Source organism: Motacilla alba, chromosome 4, assembly GCF_015832195.1.
Source record: "Motacilla alba alba isolate MOTALB_02 chromosome 4, Motacilla_alba_V1.0_pri, whole genome shotgun sequence".
In the NCBI taxonomy this organism is placed as follows: domain Eukaryota; kingdom Metazoa; phylum Chordata; class Aves; order Passeriformes; family Motacillidae; genus Motacilla; species Motacilla alba.
In genome coordinates this window covers 10442101-10466103 of record NC_052019.1, presented here as the reverse complement: position 1 = coordinate 10466103, position 24003 = coordinate 10442101, and the positions used below count along the sequence as shown (strand labels likewise).

The 24003-nt window shown below is 37.7% G+C and overlaps 1 protein-coding gene across 3 annotated transcripts in view; it reads right to left on the bottom strand.

Moving 5' to 3' along the window:
- ACOX3 (acyl-CoA oxidase 3, pristanoyl) overlaps positions 1–24003 on the bottom strand; it is a 32013-nt gene that overhangs the window by 7813 nt on the left and 197 nt on the right. The window contains exons 1-13 of one of the 3 annotated variants that reach the window (XM_038135517.1): positions 23777–23914; positions 21620–21786; positions 19990–20223; positions 18935–19006; positions 18090–18179; positions 17488–17631; positions 16546–16634; positions 6847–6943; positions 6259–6441; positions 4844–4966; positions 3081–3201; positions 2485–2604; positions 1204–1317 (exon numbers count right to left, since the gene is read on the bottom strand). In XM_038135517.1, coding sequence (XP_037991445.1) covers positions 1204–1317; positions 2485–2604; positions 3081–3201; positions 4844–4966; positions 6259–6441; positions 6847–6943; positions 16546–16634; positions 17488–17631; positions 18090–18179; positions 18935–19006; positions 19990–20223; positions 21620–21775 — 1543 coding nt within the window. In that variant the 5' untranslated portion in view covers positions 21776–21786; positions 23777–23914. Of the gene's footprint in view, positions 1–1203; positions 1318–2484; positions 2605–3080; positions 3202–4843; positions 4967–6258; positions 6442–6846; positions 6944–16545; positions 16635–17487; positions 17632–18089; positions 18180–18934; positions 19007–19989; positions 20224–21619; positions 21787–23776; positions 23915–24003 lie in introns of those variants that run through there. The other 2 variants (XM_038135519.1, XM_038135520.1) reach the window with 2 other exon arrangements.

Genomic DNA, 24003 nt, shown 5'->3' with positions numbered 1-24003 from the left:
TCCATTAATGTAGATACAATAAATATCTGGGGATAACAGTTAGATTGTGAGGGTACAATGAAGATATAATCATGTCTGGCCATACACTGCTTCCAAGACCCCAAGCTGGAAGACAAGGTGTATCCACAGCTCAGTTTAGACTTCTTACTTAAATACATTTTTTGCCCTTTTTTTTTTTCATATGAAGACTTAGGACTGCAAGGTACAAAGTCTCTTCTGAGAATACAAGAACAGAAGACAGTCCATAATTACTGGAAGCATGTGATTTGCAACATTGTTTTCACTGGTGGCAGAATGAAATCACATTTAAATTACTAGCCTTGTACATAATTGTGTCGTATTTCTAGGCGCAGCCTAGAACTATTAAGGTAAAAAGTTATTCAGCATGAAGTCCTTGTATATGAATCCATCTTGCTTGTTTCTTAGCTGAAGATTTAATGTAGAGTATACCTTAGGGTATAGGGAGTGTTCACATGCTGCCTACAGTAAGGCATTTAGATTAACAGTCCAGTTTCTAACAGAACGGATCAAGAAACAGATCCAGACATTTTTTAAACTATGGTTCAGGAGGTATTACATGAGAGGAGAGAACATGTCCTGTTGCTGTCTCATTAAGTGTTGGTATTCTTTTAAACTTGTGTCCAAGGGCCAATCTGGGCTCAGTGATACACAAATAGGACGAACATCTAATGTCATACTTGACTTGATTATAGCAGAGTAAATCAGGAAAACTACAGGGAACTCTTTTTCCACCACTACTCATTTTTCTCTATACAACAAAAAGCATCAGTCAAAAGCAGATGAACTTCATGCCTTCTCAACATGCTTGTAAATCCCTTGTATAGTTTACTTAAAGAAGCTATTTTAGTGATAGAAGGTAGTGGCAATCAATCCCCTTAGAAATGGAAAACAGCAACACAGTGGTGAAAAACCCTAACTCAGAGATGCTATTTTAAGGGAAGAAAATAAAAAAATAGTATCTGATGCTATCCTCAATTCTAGAAATAAATCTGGGGAAAATAGAATGTATTTGGAAATGTAAACTATGTTCTTAGTAAATAAAAATGCCTGTAATACAAAAAATGTTAGAAAATATGACAAATATCTAATAAGCTGCAGAGGTTGAATCTCAAATCTCTAGATCCTTTCCATTGGAAAGGAATTTAAAATTCTAGAACCAGTTTAATAACTGCAGAAGCCTACCTGAGGAGTCCATGCAATCTTCAACACTAATGGCTGTGAATTTCCAGCCAAGAATATTATGGTAGTCTTGCAAAAAGTTTATTGTTCCCAAAGGGGATTCAAAAGGAGCTTTATCTGAAATACCAGAGAAAATAAAAATGATTTATGAGAAAAGAAATCAGACTTTTTGGAACTAAAAGCCTATTACAAAGCCATGCATACACTTGACAGGCCAGATGCAATTAGACCATAATACTTATTTTATTATGGCCCAGTCCAGCCAAAAGAGGACTGGTAGACAAGTGTGGAAAAACCTGACATCACTGCCTATAATTATTGCCCATAAGATTCAACTCCAACTGCTGAGTTTTGCAGCTCTGTAAGATGCTAGTGAAACTCATTGCTGGAAAACTGAAACAAACCTAGAGAACTACAAGATGTGGTGATGGATATTGCTACCAAGTCAGGTGATATGAACTGTTCCAAGTACAATAAACAGACTTGTGATGACTTTACCAATACAGAGTCACAGAATCATAGAATGGCTTGGGCTGGAAGGGACCTTCAAAATAATCTTGTTCTAACTCTCCCATCCTGAAAAAGGACACCTTCCACTAGACCAGGTTGCTCCAAGCCCTATCCAGCCTGGCCTTGAATAGCTCCAGGGATGGGGCATCCACAACTTCTCCGGCCAACATGTGCCAGTGTCTCATCACCCTTAAAGAGATGAATTTCTTTCTAGCATCTCATCTAAATCTCTCATCTTTTAGCTAAATCCACTCCCCTGTGGGCCATGATATCTGCCCATGTAAAAAGCAGCTCTACATCTTTTTTGTACGTACTGGAAGGCCATAACAAGCCTTCTCTTCTCTAGGCTGAAGACACCCAAACCTCTCTCTGTCTTCATAGCAGAGGTGTTTCAGGCCTCTGAGCATCTTGGTGGCCTCCTCTGGACCCTCTCTAACAAGTCCCCATCTTTTTTTTGCTTAGGACCCCAGACCTGGATGCAGTGCTGAGGTAATTTGGTTGAACTAAACTGCACTTCTCAGGGAGTAGGATATGGCTTAACCTGATCGGGGATGGCAAAACATCTAGCTCTTTTCTGCAAGACAGGAGAAAGAATATTTCTTGCAGCAAACATTTCTGTATTGTGAATGTACCCATATGATGGAGTCTGAAACCCATTATTAATGCTCCACAAAATTATTAAATGACTGTCAATTGCTTTCAGTATGAAATTACCTCCTTACTCCACTAGCTACACACTGTTGGGTCCAGTAAGATTCCACAATGAAAACATACCTTTTATGCAATTCATCCAGCTCATTAAGTAGTTGCTGGTTTGCTGAAGCAGGACGTTGTTATCTCCTTCATATGTGCAGTTTGGATCATTGTCATTTCGGATTTCACCCAGACGATTCACTTAAGCAGAACAAGTGCAAGGTTTAAAATATTGCAACGTATTAGTAGAAGCTAAGAGAGATTAAATAATTATTCTGTGACAAAATGCTGTCTATTCATTCCTGTACATAAAGCTACTGTTACAAACAGATGAGCTTGAAATTTCACTGATTACCTTGTACAGTAAAGATTTTAGAAAAGTGTGGCATTAAACTTACAAGAGAAATTTTTATCTATAAAGTCTGCATCTTTATATTTGAAACTGAGACTGAATTACTTGTACAGTCTTTCCAAATGCTGGTGCAGATCCTATATGGGTTTAGAGAGGTTTTTTTATGACTTCAGGTATGAAATAAAATTTAAAAATATGCATATGAGGATAAAATACTTTCTGAACACATTGCTAAAATTCAGAAATGATAGCACAACAGCAGTCAAAGAACACATCAAAATAACCATTCTCTTTCTGATCAGTGCATGCAGTGTCTGTAACTTACTGGCAAGGTAACCATGCCCTCCACAAGCTTCTCGGCATTCCTGGGCTGCCTGCTGAGCAGTCCAAGATGCCAGTGATTTGCTGGCAGCAGACAAAGCATGAATCTCACGTCCCAAATCAGCCTTTGTGAAAAACAAATTATAAATGAGGAATAACTTTTACAGAAATTAAGCTGGTGACAAGCTAAAGCCATAGATACATATACTGCTTTATAACAAACAGTAACTGGCAATACAGACATAAAACTCTCTGAGATCTATGTAAGTGCAAAGCATATTCTTTGGTGCCACAGAAAAACCCTGTCACAACTGAGGAACCTTCAGCACCAACTTTCCTGTACGAGACAGCCATAATTTGTGTCAGGTAATGGGCACATGGGTGCATCTTAGCCCAGATGTACCAGCAGGCACAGCATTGAGTGAGTTAATTCACCACCTGCCAAGCTTTCCCTCCCAAAAATGGAGAATCAGGTGGTTGAGGGTGGCCTGTCCAGAAAAAGCTACCATTCCCTCTGTGACATAAGCAGTATCTCTCTCCCAAGCCAGCAATAAGACAGCTATAATGTTTATTGCCTTACATAGTTCTCACTGATCTTTTAAGCATCAGTTTTGCAAAGAGGAGGAAATTTTTTATGTACACCCTCAGAGACTCCAGAGAATCACACCAGCCTGCATTTACACAAACTCTGTTGACCTTCTTCTGAAAATGCATTTGGAATTCTGGTTTCTGGAGATAGGGGCTTGATACAACCAAAGCTTATTTAAGAGCACCTCCCTGATTGATGTTGTTTGTTTTAAGATCTCCTGTAGAACAAAAGGAATCCATAAGAATTACATTCTTAAAATTTTCAACAACGAGATTCTTTCCTATCTTTTTCCTGATAGCCACTGTTTTCCCTAAAATTAGTGACTGCACTGCAGACCTCCAGAGACGAAGTATCAGGTAAAAACCTAATATCAAACGTGAATCAAATAGATTCTTCTGTGTTTTGTGAAAAGAGGAGAAATTAAAATACTCCACCATTAGTACAAATTATTTTGTGAGCTTTATTTTAGCTAAAAAAAGCTTGAGGACTTAAGAAATACTTGAGCCAGTATATAGGTCTTAAATACACAGCCAGTATATAGGTCTTAAATTTTTTTATTGCCAAAAATTATTAAAATAAATAAAATATATATGCATTAAAAACACAATACTGCAGGTAATTTGATAAGAATCAAATTGTCCTTGCACAGAGACTCATAGATTAAACTATTTCCTCTGTAAAGGGATGAGTTCCAGCAGGCTGACTGTGGATGAAAAATTTATTGCTAAGGCTCAGAAGTCAACTTTCTTCACTAAAAATATTTACTTTAATGCACGAATTTGAATTTCAAACTCAAGTCAGACTGAGAGAGTCTGTGCAGGAATTAAGATATTTTCAGAAAATCTTTGATAATATGCTCCCTGTAGAATCATTTACAACAGTTATAAGCTGAATTTACACCATCGTAATTTATTTACGACAAAAAATTCTGCAAGAGAACGCAACCTTCAATCCCACAGAAATCAATAAATTGTTAATCACTCCATCAAAACTAATCTGAATGCTTTCCTAAATGCAACTTCAATCAGTACTTTGAATGCCCCCCCAAATTTCTGAGAAATTGCTCTATCATTCCTGATCATAAGAGAGCCTAAGTCTTCTAAATAGGTCTTCCATTTAAGAGTTTCCAGTTTATTATAGTAAGAGCTCAGTGAAGGGGAAATATGTAAACATCTCACCTGTCTCTGATTCCTCTGCTTTGTCAAAACACCCGCAAAAAACTCTACAAAGTTCCCAAACAGGGACTTTGAGAAATAATCTAAGGCATATGCAGCAGCCAGATAAGGTAAAAGACGCCATTGCTGGAAAGAAAATAATTAAATTGATTTGAGTACAAATTGTTATATGTTTTTAATAGTTATTATATTGAAACAAATGGTTAATTTTTACTGTGTTCAAAATGGAAAACCGCTTAATGGAGAAGAGAACAATAACCACCTATAATGTAATTTAATTACATTTAATGATGTTAGAGGTGGTTATTGTTCTCTTCATACAAGTTATGGTTATACTGTTTTAGTTCTCACATTTCATGAATTTGTGATAAGCATTCTGTTAAACCGGGGAAAAAGTTCACTGAAGCTTTGGGGACCAAAGACATATTTTTGCCATGTGTTTATAAAATGTCTGGCATGCCAGGGTCAGTCACGATTCCTAAGTTTCCTCAGTACAAACATACAGAGGTTGTAACCATTTCATGGGGCTCATGAAGGAAAAGAAAAACTGCTTGAAAGTCTTTGTGGTAAAGGAAGAAGAGAATGAGAGTTTCAGCAAGCAGAACCCACAGAACAAGCCAAAACTGGGAAAAACTGAGAGACTCAAAGAATAATGGAAAGCAGACCCTGGCTTATTTAGAAATGGTGGAAGGAAGGCACCTTCCACCAGTTTGCAGAAACTCAAGAAATCTTTCAACATTGCAAGATAAGTGTCAACCTGGAAAAAGGCACCCACACTGCAAGGACCAACTGGGCAGGTTTGTTTTCAGTACTTCTTATATAATAACCTCTGTCATTCAGCAGATCTGAGTTTTCTCCTTTTCCCAGTTATTCTACATACAGTGCTTCTATTTTTTTCAGAGCAAAAAGTGTTTCTCATTGGCATCAACTGCAAGTAAACCTTGGTTATAATCCCCTCAAATCACTGTTAGCTTGAGAGTTTTCCACAGCAAATGTAGTTGAGTTCTATACTTTTAAAGCATACAGGCTACAAATGAGAAACTTAGTGTAGCAACAAAAGAAGCACTGATATTTTGAAACAAATGCTTCTTTCTACATCTGCAGTACTTTTGCATGTGCATGTAAGACAGTCTTTCTCTTACAAGATTACTACTTTAGAAGACATATGTTTCTCACTACTTCAGAAAAACATGATTTTTTTTTGTTTTGCTCTTCCAAGAACTTGTTCTAAAAGCCTGGTCACGCCAGGAGAAGGTTTTGAGTTGGAATGAACCTCCACAGCGGTACTAGAATGATACTTCAGGTGACACAGACAACTTTAATTTCACTAGCTTCAGAGTCCCTACTATGTTCTGTAGTAGCTCTGAATGTGAGTTTCATTATATAGAAGTCTGTAGATTGAATTCCAAAGTATTTACCTGTGTTTGGTATTCAAGGACAGGTATTTCTTCATCCTCAGTTGGCCCAAACTGACAGCGAGCTGCTGAGAACCGAATGGCTATTACCAAGGCAAGCTTTAAGTTGGCTGTGGAAAGTCCTGTGATCATAATTCTGCCACTGGACAAGGATCCCAGAGCTGCACTGAAACGTTCTTTAACCTCCTGAATGAATAGAAGGCACAGAATGACTGCTGAGGCTAACATTTCATTTTACCCCCACAAAGATGCAACTTGGTAGCATGAGCAGAAGCAACTTTGTCAATTTTGTCTCTTGGCTCACTCAGATGAGGCATTCAGGTGAGACTCGGAATAGTCTTGACTGAACACAGTCAAACTCTTTGGGATCAGTGGGGTCATGCAAAAAACCCACAAAGTTCAGTAAAGTCAGCAAGGTGAGTTGAGACATCTCAGGCAATTAAAAAACCAACATTCATACCTCATGTGAAATTGCCAACAGCCTTCTTAAGCTCAGGTATCCAGTTCTTCCTGACATAAGAGGCCCAGTGCTCTGTCTCTCAACCTACTTATACCTCTACATATTTAATGAAACAAGATCTTGTTTCATACCTTGAGAGAACTTGAGTACTTCCCCTCTGCTGTGACATCTCCAGCTATATTCAGTATGTTTTCTTTTGGTATCCTGACATTGTGGAACATGGCAAATCTGTTTAAACAAATACACGAACGGTATAAAATCTATGTCTACATAGTCTGAGGTGTTTATATTACAGAAAAAAAGGTCACAAGAAAGAAGGGATTGCATAATTATCTCAGCCATGTCATTGAATGAAAACATAGCCCATCAGGCCAGGTAGGCAATTTTAGGGAAATATGACTGGGACAACAAAGACTTTCAGACACAGAGCAGTACAATAAATTCAAGAAGAGAAATTATTTGTTATACCTCTTCTGATTTTTTGGTTTTTTATTTTAAAAAGATGATGTTTACAAAACAAAAAAAACCACTTCATTGAGTCCAGGAGACCATTTTAGCAACTTTGCAAGGAAATAAAAAAAGAATGGAAGAATAAGCAATGTGTTCTGGTTGAGGGAAGAGACAAATAAATTCACTTATTAGAGACCTTGTACACAGTCATTTTCAGTTTGACAAGTACTTTCAGTGACACCTTAGAAAGCTGAACTGAACTCTCAGGCTGCATTAGGTTGCCTAGGTTGATATCTCAGCAGTCAAAAAGCGTGGGAAGATGAACAACTTACTTCTGCCACCTAGAACAGGACTGGGCCATTCTCATTCCAAATAATTCCCTGCCTCAAACAATTCTGCAGAATTATATTCTTAACTGAGGTGTTGTTTAGTCCAGTCTGGAAACTGCTTTGGAATAGAGACATTATATATTTTCATAAGTCTAAAATATGAGTGAGGATCACACATTCTACTGCAATACAAATAAGGATGTAGCTGAAATAGCACCCTGAGAAGGAACTGAAGAGAAAATTTTCCTTTGTTTAAACTCAAATTAGGAATTCTATTCCCTGAAATGTGGCATCTTAGAAAAGGAAGAGCAGGATAACACTTTCTAAACTGTGGCACTCCAGCAGCAATAAAGAGGGAAGTTCTTAAGATAGGGAGAATGTCCTGAGTATTTATATTCTTCAGGAAGAAAGTGATTGAATTGTTTCACCCAAATGGGCAACACAATTTGGCACAATAGCAGCAGTATCAACCCCACTCACGAATGCCTCACTATCTAATAGCACTTGAAAAGCTGTATTTGCAATCAGAGAAAATTCCTTTTTCCTGCCAATAAAGGCTGATCTATTTAACATGGCTCACGAGAGCCAGGTCTTTCACATTAATAAATTACATAAAGGCTGCGTTGCTGTATGTGCTTTTAAATTATGAGTTGTTTCCAAGGAAACATATCTGAATACTGAATTTATTCAGCCTTAGAGATACACAGTATTTTCAGACTTAGACACGGAGAAAGGCGTGCTATCCTAACCAAGAACCAGCTGCCTCAACAACTCTAGTAAGTGCTTTGCTAAATGCCAATTTCAGTGAGAGTAAACTACTTTGCAATAGAAGCAAATTCATATTTTCCAAAAATCTGATTTCCATCTATGTTAACATTTTTTTCATATCACTGAAAACATAAAACCTTTTTCTAGAAAGATCTTTTGGCTAAATTCACATTATCTGCTCCCTATATCCCGAACAGAATCACAACTAAAACTGTACAACAACCGATAGTTTTAAGCAATAGCATGCACCTTAGAAAGAACTTGAGCTTTTAAATTATTATTATTAATCATTACTTTAATTACAGAAGAGTCTGTGTGGGAAGGTTTAGGTTTCTAGTTTACACTCTTCTTTCACAGTTGCTATCCATCCACAGAATTCCAAGAAGGTGCTTCCTCCTAGGACCTTACAATGCAAGCATAAGGCAGAAAGCTACAAATATGTTCAAACAGTGAAGCAGACACTAATTACTGAAGAGTATTTTTCTGACAGGATGCCTGCCAGTCACAGCACACCAGCAGCTCATCAATGGCATTTTTACAAGCCATTAGAGCAAATGAGAAATTTAAGAAAAAATCAGAGTAATGAAAGTAAGGGAACTCCATAGATGTTTATAAGGATCCCTCCCAAGTAGGAAAGGATGCATGGAAGGAAGCAATGAAATATTATTTTAAAAAGCTATTGAATGGGTGATAAAAACTGGAATTATAAGCCAGACTAAAGGAAGAGCTGACCTAACTCTAAGAGATGATACAATCTTTGGGACACATATTAGGATCATATTTCAAAGGGCTCCAGTTCTTAGGCTTTCTCTCTGAAAATACATATCTGGAACTTGCTTAGCCTCATATGTGATGAATGGTAAGACTTCATTGCAGCATTTATAGTCACTAGGCTGGAAAACACCTCCAGTGTCAAGAGTCTAACCATTACCCCAGCAGCACCATGTTCACCACTAAACCAGGTCTCCAAGTGCAAGATCCACACATCTTCTGAACCCTTCCAGGGATAATGATTCCAACCCTTTTCTCTGGGCAGCCTGTCTCAATGTCTTAACACTCTTCCAGTGAAGAAATTTTTCCCAGTATCTAACCTAGATCTCTCCTGGTACAACTTGAGGACACTTCCTTTTGTTCTGTCATTTGTTACCTGGGAGACAATGACAATGAATAAGATGGCAAATTATGTGTTGTGTTTTACACTGCAGTTATTAGTTCAATTAACTAGGCAAAGTTGAGTAGTTGTAGAAATTTTTTTCTAATGATCTGTGCTTGAGACTCAAGTGTTCATAAAAAGCAAATTAAAAGTGTTCAAGTGTTAATAAAAAGCTACTGCTTTATAAATCTATATACCAATTGCCTACTTTTAGGAATTCCAAGCCTACTCATAATGAACATGCAACAGATGTGTACTGAAAAAAACAGGTCCCAAAATGACCTAAACAATTCTACCCACTTTCACTTGCTGTAATACAATCCCAAACAGTTAAATCTAAGGCATGTCTTCTGTTGGAAAGAGTGAAAAACCTTCAATAAAGTTTTATTATAATCTGTCAGACACAAATATAAGGAAGCTAGTTCTGTACCACATAAAGGATGACCAAAAATTATTATGATTAAAAACTACAAGCACACCCTTCTTTAATAACTTCTTTCACAGCTAGTGAACCAGAATACTGAATTTTCTACCATTATATGATAGCCTATTTTCTTCTAAAATCAAAATGAATTCAAGTAACAGGTTTTTAAAGTTTAGATTTTTTTCCCTTGATATTATCCATTAAAGATATATTATATAAAGATATGTGGATATGCATATCAGATGGCAAAGACTTTACAGAGCAAAGCAGAGCGGCAGAACGAGCAATTAAAAATACAACAGAAAATTTCCACGTGTAAAGGAATAAGATATTTTGCCTATAAGCACAAGTGTTGAAAATAAAAGCAGAACCTCACAGGACTGGTGGGTTAAGCGACCTTGTGAGATTGCTGCCAACTGCTGTTATGCTCCTTCTCCAAGAACGTTGCTATTGGGAATTGTTAGACATACTGGCCAATTGGAACTTGATAGTGGAACATATTAAAAATAAATAGTAAGATTTAATGAACTCAATGATCACATTTTTAATGGTTATTAGCCTAGAAAGCATAGACTTGGCCCACATCTGTCAACGCATTTAGGGGAAAAATCTCCTTAAAGAATTGAAGAAATATCTTACAATAATGGAACTGTATACACAGTCATGGGGATATCATGTACCAGCAAGTTTGGAAAATGGCTAAATTTCACACAGTGATGACAAGACCAGAGGTTTGAAAGCTGCCCTACATAGGGCCTCCTCAGCACAGCAGATAGCGTGACTGAGATTAAGACCTCTCAGCATGACAGACAGACAGCTGTCATTTCAAATAGATATCACAGGCCTCTACAGCAATGTGCAATTTTGCATCATGTAGACATTTTTTACCACAGATAAAAAAAACCCCTGTATCACACAGATTTCTACCAAGAGCAGCTGAGCAGAGGGAAGTGCCATTCCAATAGTAGCATTCTTGTTTGGGTTCTCTGGCCAGTAGTTTAGGGAACATTTCAAACTAAGTTAATCTCACTGACTTTAAATCACGCAATAGTAATTCATCTGGTGTGCAGTAATGCTGATAAAAGAGGAGCAGCTGGAAAAGCTACGAGCTCCTTTGCCAGTACTAAAGTAATAAACTGTTACCTATAGTACAAATAGCTCAAACATGCTTTGGTGAACTTCAGACACACTAAAATGCCTTTTCTGTCAGCTTTTGTTACTGAGTACATTAGAGATGGTGCAATCATCTCTAATGCCAGACTTCCGGCCAGAAACAGAAAGCAGGTGAGTGGTATTGGCTGTGAGTCAATTGATATCAGGGCTGTTTATGGGATACATTAAACCTTGGGAAAAATAACATTTCAGAGGTTTGATGAAAAACTTGCAGAAGGAAAGAAAACTGCCACATATTCTAGACTGATGCTCACAGAAAGGTTAAAGCTGGAAAGAGTAACAGTGAAACTGGGGAAAACTGCATGGCAGTATTTTAGTTTTATTTTCTACAATCAAGGCTGTAATCTAAGAATGCAGCTCTGTACAGTAATGCTCAATAACAATGATAAAACAAGATAGTTTATAGGCCTCCTAATCCTAACCTAACGGACTTCACAGGCATACAAAGACCCACTCACACTGAAGTTCTTACAGTCCAAGTGCTAGTGTTGTGAGGAGCTCTGGATGTGCAGAGTCCTGCAGCTGTCAAGAGCTGACAGAGCTCTGCTAAGGAACAAAAATTGCTGGTTGAAGTTCACTGCAGATGTGAGGCTGTATTTCTGTGCATCAAAAAACAAATGTGTGACCAGATTTAAATCTACCTTTTTCCATTTTTGCCCACATCAAGTGCATTTCAGTGTGAAGTAGATATTGCTGTAGAATTTTGAGGCACATGAACACGACAAAAAATGAGGGGATAAGGCAGCACTCTGCAGCAATGTGACCACAGCCTAGTAACACGTGCAGCACTGTATGCACCCACATGGTCTCCAACCCTGACTGCAGAAATTACATGAAGGGGGCAAAGTAAGGAAATGTCAATGATTCTGCTGCAAAAAGCACAGCTTTAACTTAAACTGTAAACACGCAAGATGTCTTTGCAAAATACCTAGTTTTAACTGTGGAAGTGGCACTTTTCACAAGGACTAAAATGTTCATGCTGTATTCAGATAACATAAATACAGGCACAAGCATTTTAACATTCTTTTTTCATCTATAGCCACTTCATTGCTATTGCTATTACAATTCTTTGAAACTTAGGTCAGAGGCTGTAAGTCAATAAAAAATATCAAACAAGCCCAAGCTTCTTTATTTGGGAAGAAGGACTGATTTTTAGACTTGATTTTTTATATCTCTGTTCTTTTTCCTGTACTAAAACAGCCACTCCTAAGGCCTTGCAGTGAACCAGACCTGACAAATTATCTGACTGAAGACTACAAAAATTGGTAGGGTATTTTTCATTAGTTCTCAGGCAGTCCCAGTTCCCCTACAGCTACATAAATGTTCATCACAGCGGAAAGAAAAAGGCAGTGTGGGAGTAGAAGCAAACAACCAAAGAAGCTGATTATGTATATCTTCACTGAACTACTGTTTCAGATTGAAAGATGAAGTTCCAAAGATTATTCAGGCTTCAACCATATATTATAGCTCCTATCTTCCCAGTGAAGTAACTGCAACAGTTGCAAAATCTAAATGAGCATTTTAAGAGGATAAATAGTAGAAGACAAAAAGGACTAGACTGATTGTTCTGTCCTTAAACTAGCAATAGCAGCATCACAATGTATTACTGGCAGTGATGTTGAAATAGTAATGAAGAAAAGTATGAATTAACCATTTAAGTGCAATTTGTAAAGGCTTGGAAATCATGTGACGTATCCCATTTTTGTCAATATACAAGGAATTATAGTGAGGGCTTTCTGAGCCATCTCCTTCCAGAAGGGATCCTTTTACACAATTTGTTGCTTTTCTGTTAAATAAATCCCGTTTACCCATTTCTTTTTGGGCATTCTGTTTTGTTTTCAGTATCCAGAACACTGAATCTGGCCTCACTGATTGCTAGAGAACATGCTGAACATCTTAGGTGTTGTATGTGTGCAAAGATTGACCCACACTTTAATTGTACACGAAAGGCTGTTAAACAGCTCATAAACCCCATCAGTTTTCCCAAGCCCACAATCATCATTAGATCCAGTTAACAATTCTTCCTCCAGAAAGACTCCTTTCTCCCCTACAAAGGCTTAAGGTAAAATTACAGTTTTATTTCTCTAGTTCTTCCCTTACAAAAGGTTTTATCTGCTCAACAAACTGTATACACATTATCAGTGGACACAGCCAAATAAGCTCAGAACAAAGACAGGCATGGTAAGCACCACTTCTGAAATACAATTATAGCTGATTTTCACTCTTCCCCATGCAGATACGGTTGGGCATCATTTCCCTCTCTGGAGAGAGGAAAGCAGAAATTTGCTGCTAGTTAAAACTGGACATGAAACTAGTTCACCCCTAATGTCAATCATTTCCTGATGTGCACTGAAGTAAAGGGCAATTTGGGCATCAAGGTACATCATTCCCCACCCCTCTCCCCCAAAAAAACCAACCAACCAACCAACAAAAAACCCACCAAGAAAAAAATCCCCACACCAAAGGAAGGAAACAGAAATGCACATCAACACAGCCTAGCTCTTCCTTTATGTGCGTGTCACCTCCCCACTCCTTATGCCTGCCAAGCATTTTACTGAAAAACCCCTGAAATCCCAAATACTCAGGGATCTTTTCAGTAGTTTTTTTTCCTCACCTACTACCATTTTGGGTCCTCAGTGAGCAGCATATTTCAAAGAATGCCAGAGCACTAGGAACAGGTGGACATTTTAATATTATTAAGTAATTTAATATTATTAAGTAAGTACCCACTAGGAACAGGTGGACATTTTAATATTATTAAGTAAAGAGTGAAGCTTTTGCATCCCCTGGTGGCAGTCTAATTTAAATTTGTCTTTCAGTACCAAAACACAAACCCAATCAAAACTCTCCATAAGAAAAAACAGAGTTCTATTTTTACCCTTTTATGCATTGATTACGCAAATTATTGTAAATTTTCTAGAAAGAGAAAAATATTATTTTAAAATATTTTACAGAGATTTTGTCTTTTTTTTTTTTTTTTTGGTCAGGGCAGCTAAAGTTACAAAGACCTGCAAACACCATGTGATTTTTGGACATTCAATTTATGAAACTATGAGAATTACTTGGAAAGATAATTTTAGAAATAGATTTACACTGCAAAAATTCCCACATTAGTTTGACATTCTTTCTCTTACTAAAAAAATTATACTCTGCATCAGCAGGAAACCAGCTTTCAGCCAAACAACCCAAGAGATTAATTATTTTTCAAAGCCAGAATGGACAATTGCAATCAACTACTCTGTTTTCTTACATAGCATAAATCAATAGCTTTTTCTAAAGAGGCTCTGGAATTTCTTCCCCATGACCTTCCTTAGGGCTCAGGAACTTAACTCTCTGTATCCATATTGAAAATTATTAGCATAAATTTCTTGAAGCACAGGAACAAAATCAAACATCTCTGTCAGAGATGTCATACTCTGATCCCCACTGTGACCACAAATCCCGAGTGTAACTACATGGAAATAGACCTGATTTACTAAGAGTTCATGGCAGTTGAACCAGACTTCAGAGACACATTTAAAAAAACCTGGCAGTGCATGCAGTGGAGACTAACACAAGTCCATGCTTTCTCTGGGATGAATGAGGATGTAAACAGCCAAGGAGAACACCTTGACAAGGCTGTATATGGTGAAATATCCCCCTGTGGATCCTGGCATTTTGCAGATCATGCAACCAAGAGTCCATTTTCTAGGGTGGCATGGCTTGCTGTCTCTGCAAACAACAGCAGAAGTTCCTCTCCAGTCCCCATCCAGACCTTCATGTACCTCTGAGAGCCAATATTTCCAAGCCTTGATGCTTCTGACACCTCAGTGTGAGCAGGAAGGTTGCAGAACAAAACTTGGTTCCCTGCTTCTTGAGAGCAATGTCGGCCTGCCTCCAATGTTAGACCTCTCCAAATCAAAATGCAGCTAAAGTAGTTCAGAAACACAGGACCCTGGAGTTTTTAGCTAAATGTGGGGTATCTATGGGTAACCTTGGGCTCCCTCATACTTCTTGCTTAATCTGCAAGTGCCGTCTTAAGGTTTCTAATGCAGGGACTATCTTAATGCATACTTAAGAGATCTATATCCATGATTGGGCCTCTTTGGACACTACTGTTCGAACATAATAATTTTCTTAAAACAACATCTACAAAGTAATCAGGAATGCCCTATGACTGCTTTAAATGACATATGATGTCAACTAAGATAAGGGACTTCATCTGACATTAAGATAGGAAGTCACTGGTATCTCACTAAAAGGTTATTTTATGGATTATAATTTCAAATTCTTCAGTTATTACCTATATTTTAATAAATACTCTATTTTTTCCAGTAGATAATGGAGAAATGGATTTATAATTATGTACATTTTAAAGTCACATAACAAGCATACTCTTCATTCCCGTGTTGCACATAAATATATATTGCAATATAATAATGAACAGCAGAATTTAAATAATTCTATAGAAATATGAAGTTGAATAACTTTTAGATTACTCAAGCCCATGCTGCTGTGCCATCTGGTGGCTACTAGTCTGTAATGCAGAAGCAGGAAAATTACCCACCAAACCTTAAACATCCCTCTTTTCCAAGTCTTTCTTATAGCTTTTCCCTATAAATTAATTTTGGGTTGTTTCAAGTTTTTAAAATTTATTTCTTCTGTGTCTTCAGGAAACAGAGAATCAATGATAATGAGCTAAATAACCATAAAATTCCTACAACCTTCTGGAAAGACAGTCAATGCCATAATATTTGAAAGCAGGATACTTTCAGATGCCTATGCTGCATTTACTGCAATGGCCTGTTTTGAAGGACAATACATAAATCTGTAACGAGCTGAATCAACAGAAAGAAGTAAATTTGAGCCCTAATGAAGCAAAATCCTTCTTTATCATTTAAAGTTTATCTCTTTATTCAGTTTATGTCTTTATATATGTTATTAATCTAAGGGTTTAAAAATTTTTTAGATAATGCTTATTTTAATGCAGAAATCTACTTCTGTTTCCTCACTGTGTCTCCCCATCAGACACCTTTGGTTATTAAAGTAGACACAGAAAGGCCCTTGGAGTCCATGACTAAGAAATGAAGCTACATACTTTCTTATTTCAACTACACACATAATACAGAAGAAAATAATTAGCTTTCTCTTTCTTGGCTGCAGTCTAGAAATCCCATGGTTTAAACAAAATACATAGTTTCTCTCTTTGGTCTTATCTTAATTTTTAATGAAAATAAATCTTGTATGGCGACCATCACTAGCCTTCCTGTGGGCTGGAAATCATCACAAAAAATAATTGAAGTCTTACATCCAGATCAGTGCAGAAGTTGATAAAGTTCTTTACTCAGAACTTACTAGATTTTTTTTTCATTATTATTGTTGAAGAGTCTGTAACTGCAAGACATCCTGGGGATATTCACAGAATACCAGGAACACTTCACATTTTAAAGAGTGAGAAAGGCTGAAAAGTTGTTTATTCAGATAGAAAATACTGCAAATCAAGATCTTTCAGTCTGTTTTTTTTTTTTTTTTTTTTTCAAATATATTGACTTACCCATTATCCAGCCCATTCAGCCCAATTTTCTTTCCTATGTCTCCTACCATCACACCCGGCATTGGTAGGAGAGTTTTTGTATCTCGAATCTGTACAGAAGCAAAACAAAACATTTCAGAAACAGAGCAAGGAAAGTTATTGGCTGAATTTTTCAAAGGTTGAAAATATTCCCAACTTATACCCTGTTATTAATGATAAAGAGATCTCTGTGTTTTTTTCCAAGCACATAATCCTGTTTATAACTTGTACTTATGCATGCTCTCATTTAGGACATAGATGCTTCAATGAAAATTACTTTGGAAGATGACACTAATTACATCACTGTTATAAATATCACTTAATACTGATGACTGCTCTCATCAGAGCGCTGAAACCTCCTTCAGGTGTACACAGACAAAGCAGAAACCAATGGAATTTTTATGTAACAATCAGCTTTGAGATATTTCAATTCTGTAATAAACTTTGTTCAGTCTGCAACTAGTCTAGTACATTTTACTATGTACAAGTTTTCTATTGCACCAACATATTTTCTGATGCCTCTAATTTTATAAAATGATTTCTGCAGTAGAAGTTTGCAGATTCATGCAGATCAGCCTGAAGCACTGGCAGACATAAATGACCTTAAGTCCTATGCAAGACTTCCAGGACTTGATACGACACAGGTGAGTTCTATCTATATAAGTACCAATATCATCTGGAGACTTTTCAGCTCTGTTGTATTTTCTGAAGTTTTTGCAGAAAACTGACAGTACAAAACCAGCTCTACAACCTTCATAAAATCAGTCAACATTGAAAAAAGTATCCTGGTTACAATTCCAATAAAATGTGAGGTATTAAATAAAGAATCTGCTGGTCAGGTATAAATAACAGCATAAAAAAGTCTTAAATTTGAACACACTCTTCCCCCAAAGAATAAAATGATTAACAATATTTCTACCCTACCTGTACAATAAAGGGATGTAATCCTTGGCACTGTCCATCGGGAGTATAGAGCTGGGCATACAAAACTGCATGAGTGGCATGTTTCCCCATATTACCAACCCAGAATTTTGCAGCTTCAAAGTCAGGTGTATTGATGACAAATTCCTGTAACCAGGAAAAAAAGGAAAATTATATAGATAATAAAAATCAGGTCACAGATTTTTTTTCACCACTCTGGCAATGTTCTGAAATCATTAATTAACTGTCAGGATTTATTCTATACTGCACTCCAGCACCTGAAATCTCTTATAGTGTTCAACTTTAGAGAGAACACGTGTAGTAAGAAAAAAAATTAGAGTTCAAAAAGCTCATTATCTCATGGTAAGCACTGAAACTCAGCTTTTTTAATTGCTCATTTAAGCAGTTAAAAAAAAAAAAAAAAGCAGATGAATGGACTGGGAAGCATTTCCTAGATCTTAGGTTAAACTGAGCTGTGAGTTCAAGTAAATAACTGAGAGATTTGTTTCAGCTGTGAGAGCTGAAGCCTATGCAGGGACCATCTCCTTCTCACACAGTTTTGTATGGAAAGGAAGCCTGGTTGACAGTGTGCATCAAGGACTAACCTGAGTGCTGGGATCAAATGTGGCCGTAGTCCGTAAGCCTTTGGTGTTACTTCCATGGCTGAGTTCGGTCAGAGCAAAACATCCAAAAATCTAAATAAGGAGATAGAGGGCACAGTTCAAGATCACTTTATTACATCAATTGAAACTGCAAGACTTTCAAATTATTTCAAATTCAGCTGTTGGAGAGTAAATTGGCAAAAAAAAACCCAAAAAACAAAACAAAACAGGAAGTGATAAAGAGCAACAAAAGAAGCACAAGGCTCAGTTAAAGTGCAATCAAAATATTTATCTTGCAAAATCAGAGGGTCTGGCCAGACAGTGAATGCTGCCTACACGGCCTAGACTGGAGAAAATGTTTAGGATTGGCACCTTCTGTATCAGACAGGCTGCATTTATTCTGCAGAGTGCTTGGTCTCAAGTCTCCACTGAACTCCATGGGGTGTTTCTTTGGCATTAAGACACTATTATTTTCCATTTTATAGCATTAGAATGGAATTTTTATGGCAACACATTAAGGTTAAGAGCATCCTAGCAGGATACTCTTAAATGACTCTGGACAGAGCCTGAACTGGTGTAATGTCATCTATCCTGCCTTTAGGGAAAAGTTCCCCAATTTTTTCTGCATGTTAACTTGGACAGTCTAAAACATATCCAGGAAGTGGTTTATGAGCTAGTAGTGAGGACAGTCAGAGCTCAATGCCTGAATCTGCTCCATGGCCTTTCCTTTTGCTATTTAGAGGTACCTAGGTATGTAAAGAGATCAGAAATAACACTAAAACTACAAACAGTGCAAACACAGTTCTAACACAGTCCATTTCTCCCAAATTATTAGAAAAAAGAATTACCTCCATGCCATAAGCTTGTTTCAAAATGTGCGCAAATCTCTTAGAAGCACTCATAATTGAACCTGCAAACGACTGTAAAACAGAATAATGAATGAAATCAGTGCCCTGTGATGAAAAGCACAATTTGCACATGACTTTTAATAGAGATGTGCAGTAAAGAGACCAGGGAAAGTGGGCTGCACTGTAAACTATAGTTAGACTATAGCTGGGGAAGGTAAGTCAGGATTTGATCTTGTCAAGGCTCCTTTACAGATGACTGAACTTATCCCAGCTCCAACCTGTTCAAGCCTTCATTGCAAATGCTTAGGAATACATTCCACTTGTCCTTAATGATATTCCCTTGAGCAAAGGAAAACTTCAAGACTATTATAGCTCATTTTACTGCAAACAGATTGGGAACTGAAAGTAGCTGCTTCAGGTCAAACAAGAATGCTGATTTGAAAGCTACCTTCAGTTTTCCTACATGGATATTCACACAATAGAACTCTAATTCCTAGATGGTCCCCAGCTGTGTGAATAGTAATAATTAATTAATTTGTTCAACTGATAATATTTGACCAGCTATGTTGACCACTCTTTGTGAAAGACCCATCTGGGAAACAACTGATTAACAGAATTCAGCCACTGATGCCAGTGAGAAATTTTTAACTGCTTTCCATTCCTTCTGGATTCTGCCCTTCATTAAGACACTGGGGCTCAAGCAGGTAAGTTTTTGATACCTGCAAATTTTTAGCAAACACACAGACACCAACAACCAAGTTATGTGGCTAACCTAGAGAGAAAGCAAAGGAGTAAACAAAAGAAGGCATCAAATTTTTTTTCTCTATCTCTGTCTGTACTGTTTCACCTTTAATTTCCAATGGGATTCCAGTGGAGACAGTGGTTTAACAACAAAGATTACTGACTGTTCTAAACAATTAAAAATTAATACTATTCTTGAAAAGAAAGGACAAGGAAAAGATCAAGTTTAGATAAAATAGGCAACAGAATTAGAATGGCATTAGAAGTTACTTAAATTCAAACATACACCACTATAGCCATTGAACAGTACTTACACCAGAATGTAAGAAAAACTTGAGACATAGAGACCAATCATACATTCCTATACAGAGCACCATATTAAAAAGCCTTAATGGGTTCTCGATCATCTCTTGCTGAGTGAGGAAGTCATACTCAAAGAGCCTTTTACAGCGCAGGAAGGTCAGCTCCTGGTATTTCTCACGGCACAAATCTTCTCCAGGATGATGTGCAAAGAGAGGATCTTTTTCCAGAGCAGAGAAGATTCTGTTCTTGGAGGGGAAGAAACTGACATGAGAATATTGACCTAAAATCATTAACAAAACCTGTTAACTTCCTTCCAGAGTAACAGTGGATCTCAAACTACAATCATTTGCTGGAAGGTATAAACTTAAAAAGCAAAAATTCCAGAGAATTAGGAAATATATTTAAATTATCTGTCATATATACAGTTCATGCAGCTAAATTTTATGACATCTCCTTCGCCATGAAGTGATTCACTCTGAATCTACAAGAACCATATGGTAAAACTTACCTGCTTTGTGCAGCAGCTTCACTATCTCAATATATGAAGCTGTTGGCAGAATCTAAGGGGCAAAAGTCCCTCAGTCTGAGTGTAAAGGTAAAACTCCAGGGCTTACATTCAGTTAGAAATATGCCATGATAGTAAAACCATTAAGCTACCAAACTGCTCTGTTCCCAGATGAAAGTAAAAAAAGGCTCCATTTAATGGAACTGCCATATGCAACCATCCAGTGTGGGGATGTGCATATTTTAATGTTGTAATTTGAATCATTTTTGTATCAGGTAATATATTATGGCATTTTTTTTAATACCACACCTGTGTCTTCAAGATATCCACATCTTCTTAATTGTCCTTCACATAAGAAGGAAGAAACCCAGACTTCCTGTGCTTTCCTTTGAAAGGCATTCCCTTTCTTACTGTAAACAACTCTACATCCCCACACAGCTTTGAAACTCCTTCAGACACAGAACACTTGAGTTTTTTTCTCTGCTCTAACACACACCAGTCAGATGGAGAACTAGCCCTTTTTGATTTCTCTGATCTTGCTAGGATTTTTATAATTATGGTGAAGATTCAAGATTACTTAAATCTATGTAAATCTACACCACTTCAGAAAGCTAGGTATTTCTCCTCCTATATCTCCAAGTCATGCATTTCCACACCATCTCTTTTCTTGGTAGGGTTAACTTTCAGCAAGGTTCACGTGCTAATCTCCAACTGCAATGCCCCATAAGCATTAATGCAAGCACAGAACATTGGAAATTAGGTCAAAGTAAGACAGAAACACTGTACGACGGTGGCTTGAACTTAGCTCTGCATACGTGCCTTGCAAAACCATGTGATCTATGATTTAAAGCAAACAGTAAAGAAATATGGTAGAATATAGTTATTTCTCAGTTTGAAATGAACAGTCAAGTTCTGAAATGTAGCACCTGCTGGTCTCCCCTGTACTGATGTTCAGTAATTAAATGAGCTAAAAATTCAGCTCTGCTCTGAAAATTGGCTGTGCAAATCAAATTCCTTCATGCTCCGTATTTACAGAGCATTATTAACTATACTCCCTTTAAAAAAAAAGAACAACATACTTAGTTCGACTGGTATCTCTTCAATTACAACATGCTTACAATTCTTGCAAAGTTTACCTTCAGCTGGATGGTATCTTCACCATCTATGAACAGTGCCATCTCCTTCCAGTTGAAGGAAGCTTTCTTACGATATCTGGAAAGCGGGCCTTTGGGGAAATCTGCTAGCAGATTATCCCGTGAATTGTGGTTGCCAGTCATTTCTTCCTGATTCATTGTTAGCTAAACTGCAGCAAACAAGAAAAGATAAAACACAAACTGAAGCACCACAGATGTCTGGTTTTTAATTATAAAAAGAAATTAAAAGAGTTGTTTAATTAAATCCATGGACTAGTTTAAATGTATGAGTACAGCACTGCAGAGGCAACTAAAATCTTGCCCTGCCCTTTTTCTAATTCAACTGGCTTGATACAGAGTAAGAAAAATGCCTTTGAACCAATGTAAATGAATTACATTGTCTTTGTTATTAAAATATGAGCTAAATATGAAACAGGGACACCACTGGTTATCACCACATTGTGTATTAAGAAAGAGGGTGATAAAAGACCCAGGCGAGAAAATACCATGTCTTAAACAACAAATGGAGTATGGCCCCACAAAGTCTGCTGGCAACTCTGTGTGCATCTCTGGGTCAGGCAAGAGCACTGCAAAACTGCACAGACACGTAGTTGTACCTCCTGTCAGGAGGTACAACTGCAGTGGTTTGGGAGAGAGAGAAGAATCTTGCCTTCCTTTAGAACCTGGCCCAAAGAAATAGAGGCTGAGCCTCTGCTGCTTCCAGAAGCTGGTGTTGGAGAGCCCTCTGCTGCTCAAGGCACTCCCAGCCATCCCTGCCACCACACGGCAGAGATCCCTGCTGTGCTGAAGGGAGCAAAAACCATCGGACAGGGCAGCAGAAGCTGGCCAGGATTTAAACTGGCTGAAAGAACAACTCAAAGGTATATGTAGGACATCGTGGCCCAGGGCTGGCAAAGGGCTCACTACAGACTTTGAACATAATGAAGTACAGAAACGACTTCAGCAGTCTGCTTTTTCCACCCCTTTTCCTCCCCCATCATCTTGATATTATCTCCTTGATACCTCTCTTTTTATTTCAACCTTATTCTTTTATGGACATGATGCTCTGGTTCTAAAACAGAGAAACTAGTATAAACATAGTAGAAGGGAACAGCAGGATAAATCAGTTCTAGGAAGATGCAGCTCCAGTACTGCACAACAGGTTTGAAAAGAAAGAAAGCAAAAAAAAAAAAAACTGAGAAAGTGTTTCAATCTCCAGCCAAATAAACAAATACTACACTTGTAACTGGAAAATAAGTAAATCAGGCAGCAGCTGGAAGCCTTTCACTCATAGAAGAGAAAAAAATTACAAAAATTACATTGTAATATTGTAGCTATTGCATCTAACTTTATTTACATTGCAAATCAGACACACTACCCAAATGAGAAAGCCTAAGAGTTCATTTAAAGAAGTGTTCTGTACTAAAAATATAAAATAACTTTTCTGACTTCACACAATGTTTTAATATAATTTGGCTGCAAGTCAACACTTTCAAAACTAATTAAGAACTCAAAACAGGTGGTTGCAATAGGAAAGTAACAACAGGCTGTCCTAAACAATAACTTCAGTGTAAATTTCAGCCTTGCTCTGAAATCTTGAAGCGTGTGCGAAGGTGGAAGTAAAAACACATTATTTTCAATTTGCAAAGAACTGGTGCAGTTTCACCGCAAAATGTTGAGTTGGAAACTTTTTTCCGTGGAAAGTGCTCCTGTTAGTAATTCAAATTCATACCCGGGCACCAAAAACGGGTCACAAATCATGAGGGCAAAGGACAGTTTACAGGGTACTACCCTCAACTACCTCACGTAATGATGACACAGCTCAGACACTTGGTATCTGCCAAGAATAATGATACTGTACCCTTATGGCTAAGAGATGACAAAACCAGTGTTTTATTTTATATTACACTCTATTTATGTTTTATGTGTGTATATATATATATATATATATATATATATTTAAAATATTTTCTATTTGTATTCCGTTTCCGAGCAATCTGCTGCTGGCAGTGGCCCCGAGCAGGGCACGAACCGCTTCTGCGCGGGTTCGCCGCACGGCCGCTGCTCGAGCGGCCCGAACTCACGGCAGGGCATAGCTTCTGCTCAGACAGGGCAAAACAGGACTACATAATGTGCTGTTATTTGCTAATAAACGTGTACCGAGATGTCTCCCTGATGGGCCGGGCTGACTGTCCGGCGTCAGTCGGCCGTCCCGGTCTGCAGTTTGCTCTCCGGAGCGTTTTCACGCAGCTGTTCTACACCCGCTGTCACAGCGGCACAGACCTTCCCCAAACAGAGCAGCACATGAGGTGACGACCCTCCAGCCTCACGCCCTGCTAGGACCTGGCAGCTCCCCGCGTTTTCAGCCGCAGGACGGCACCGCAGCG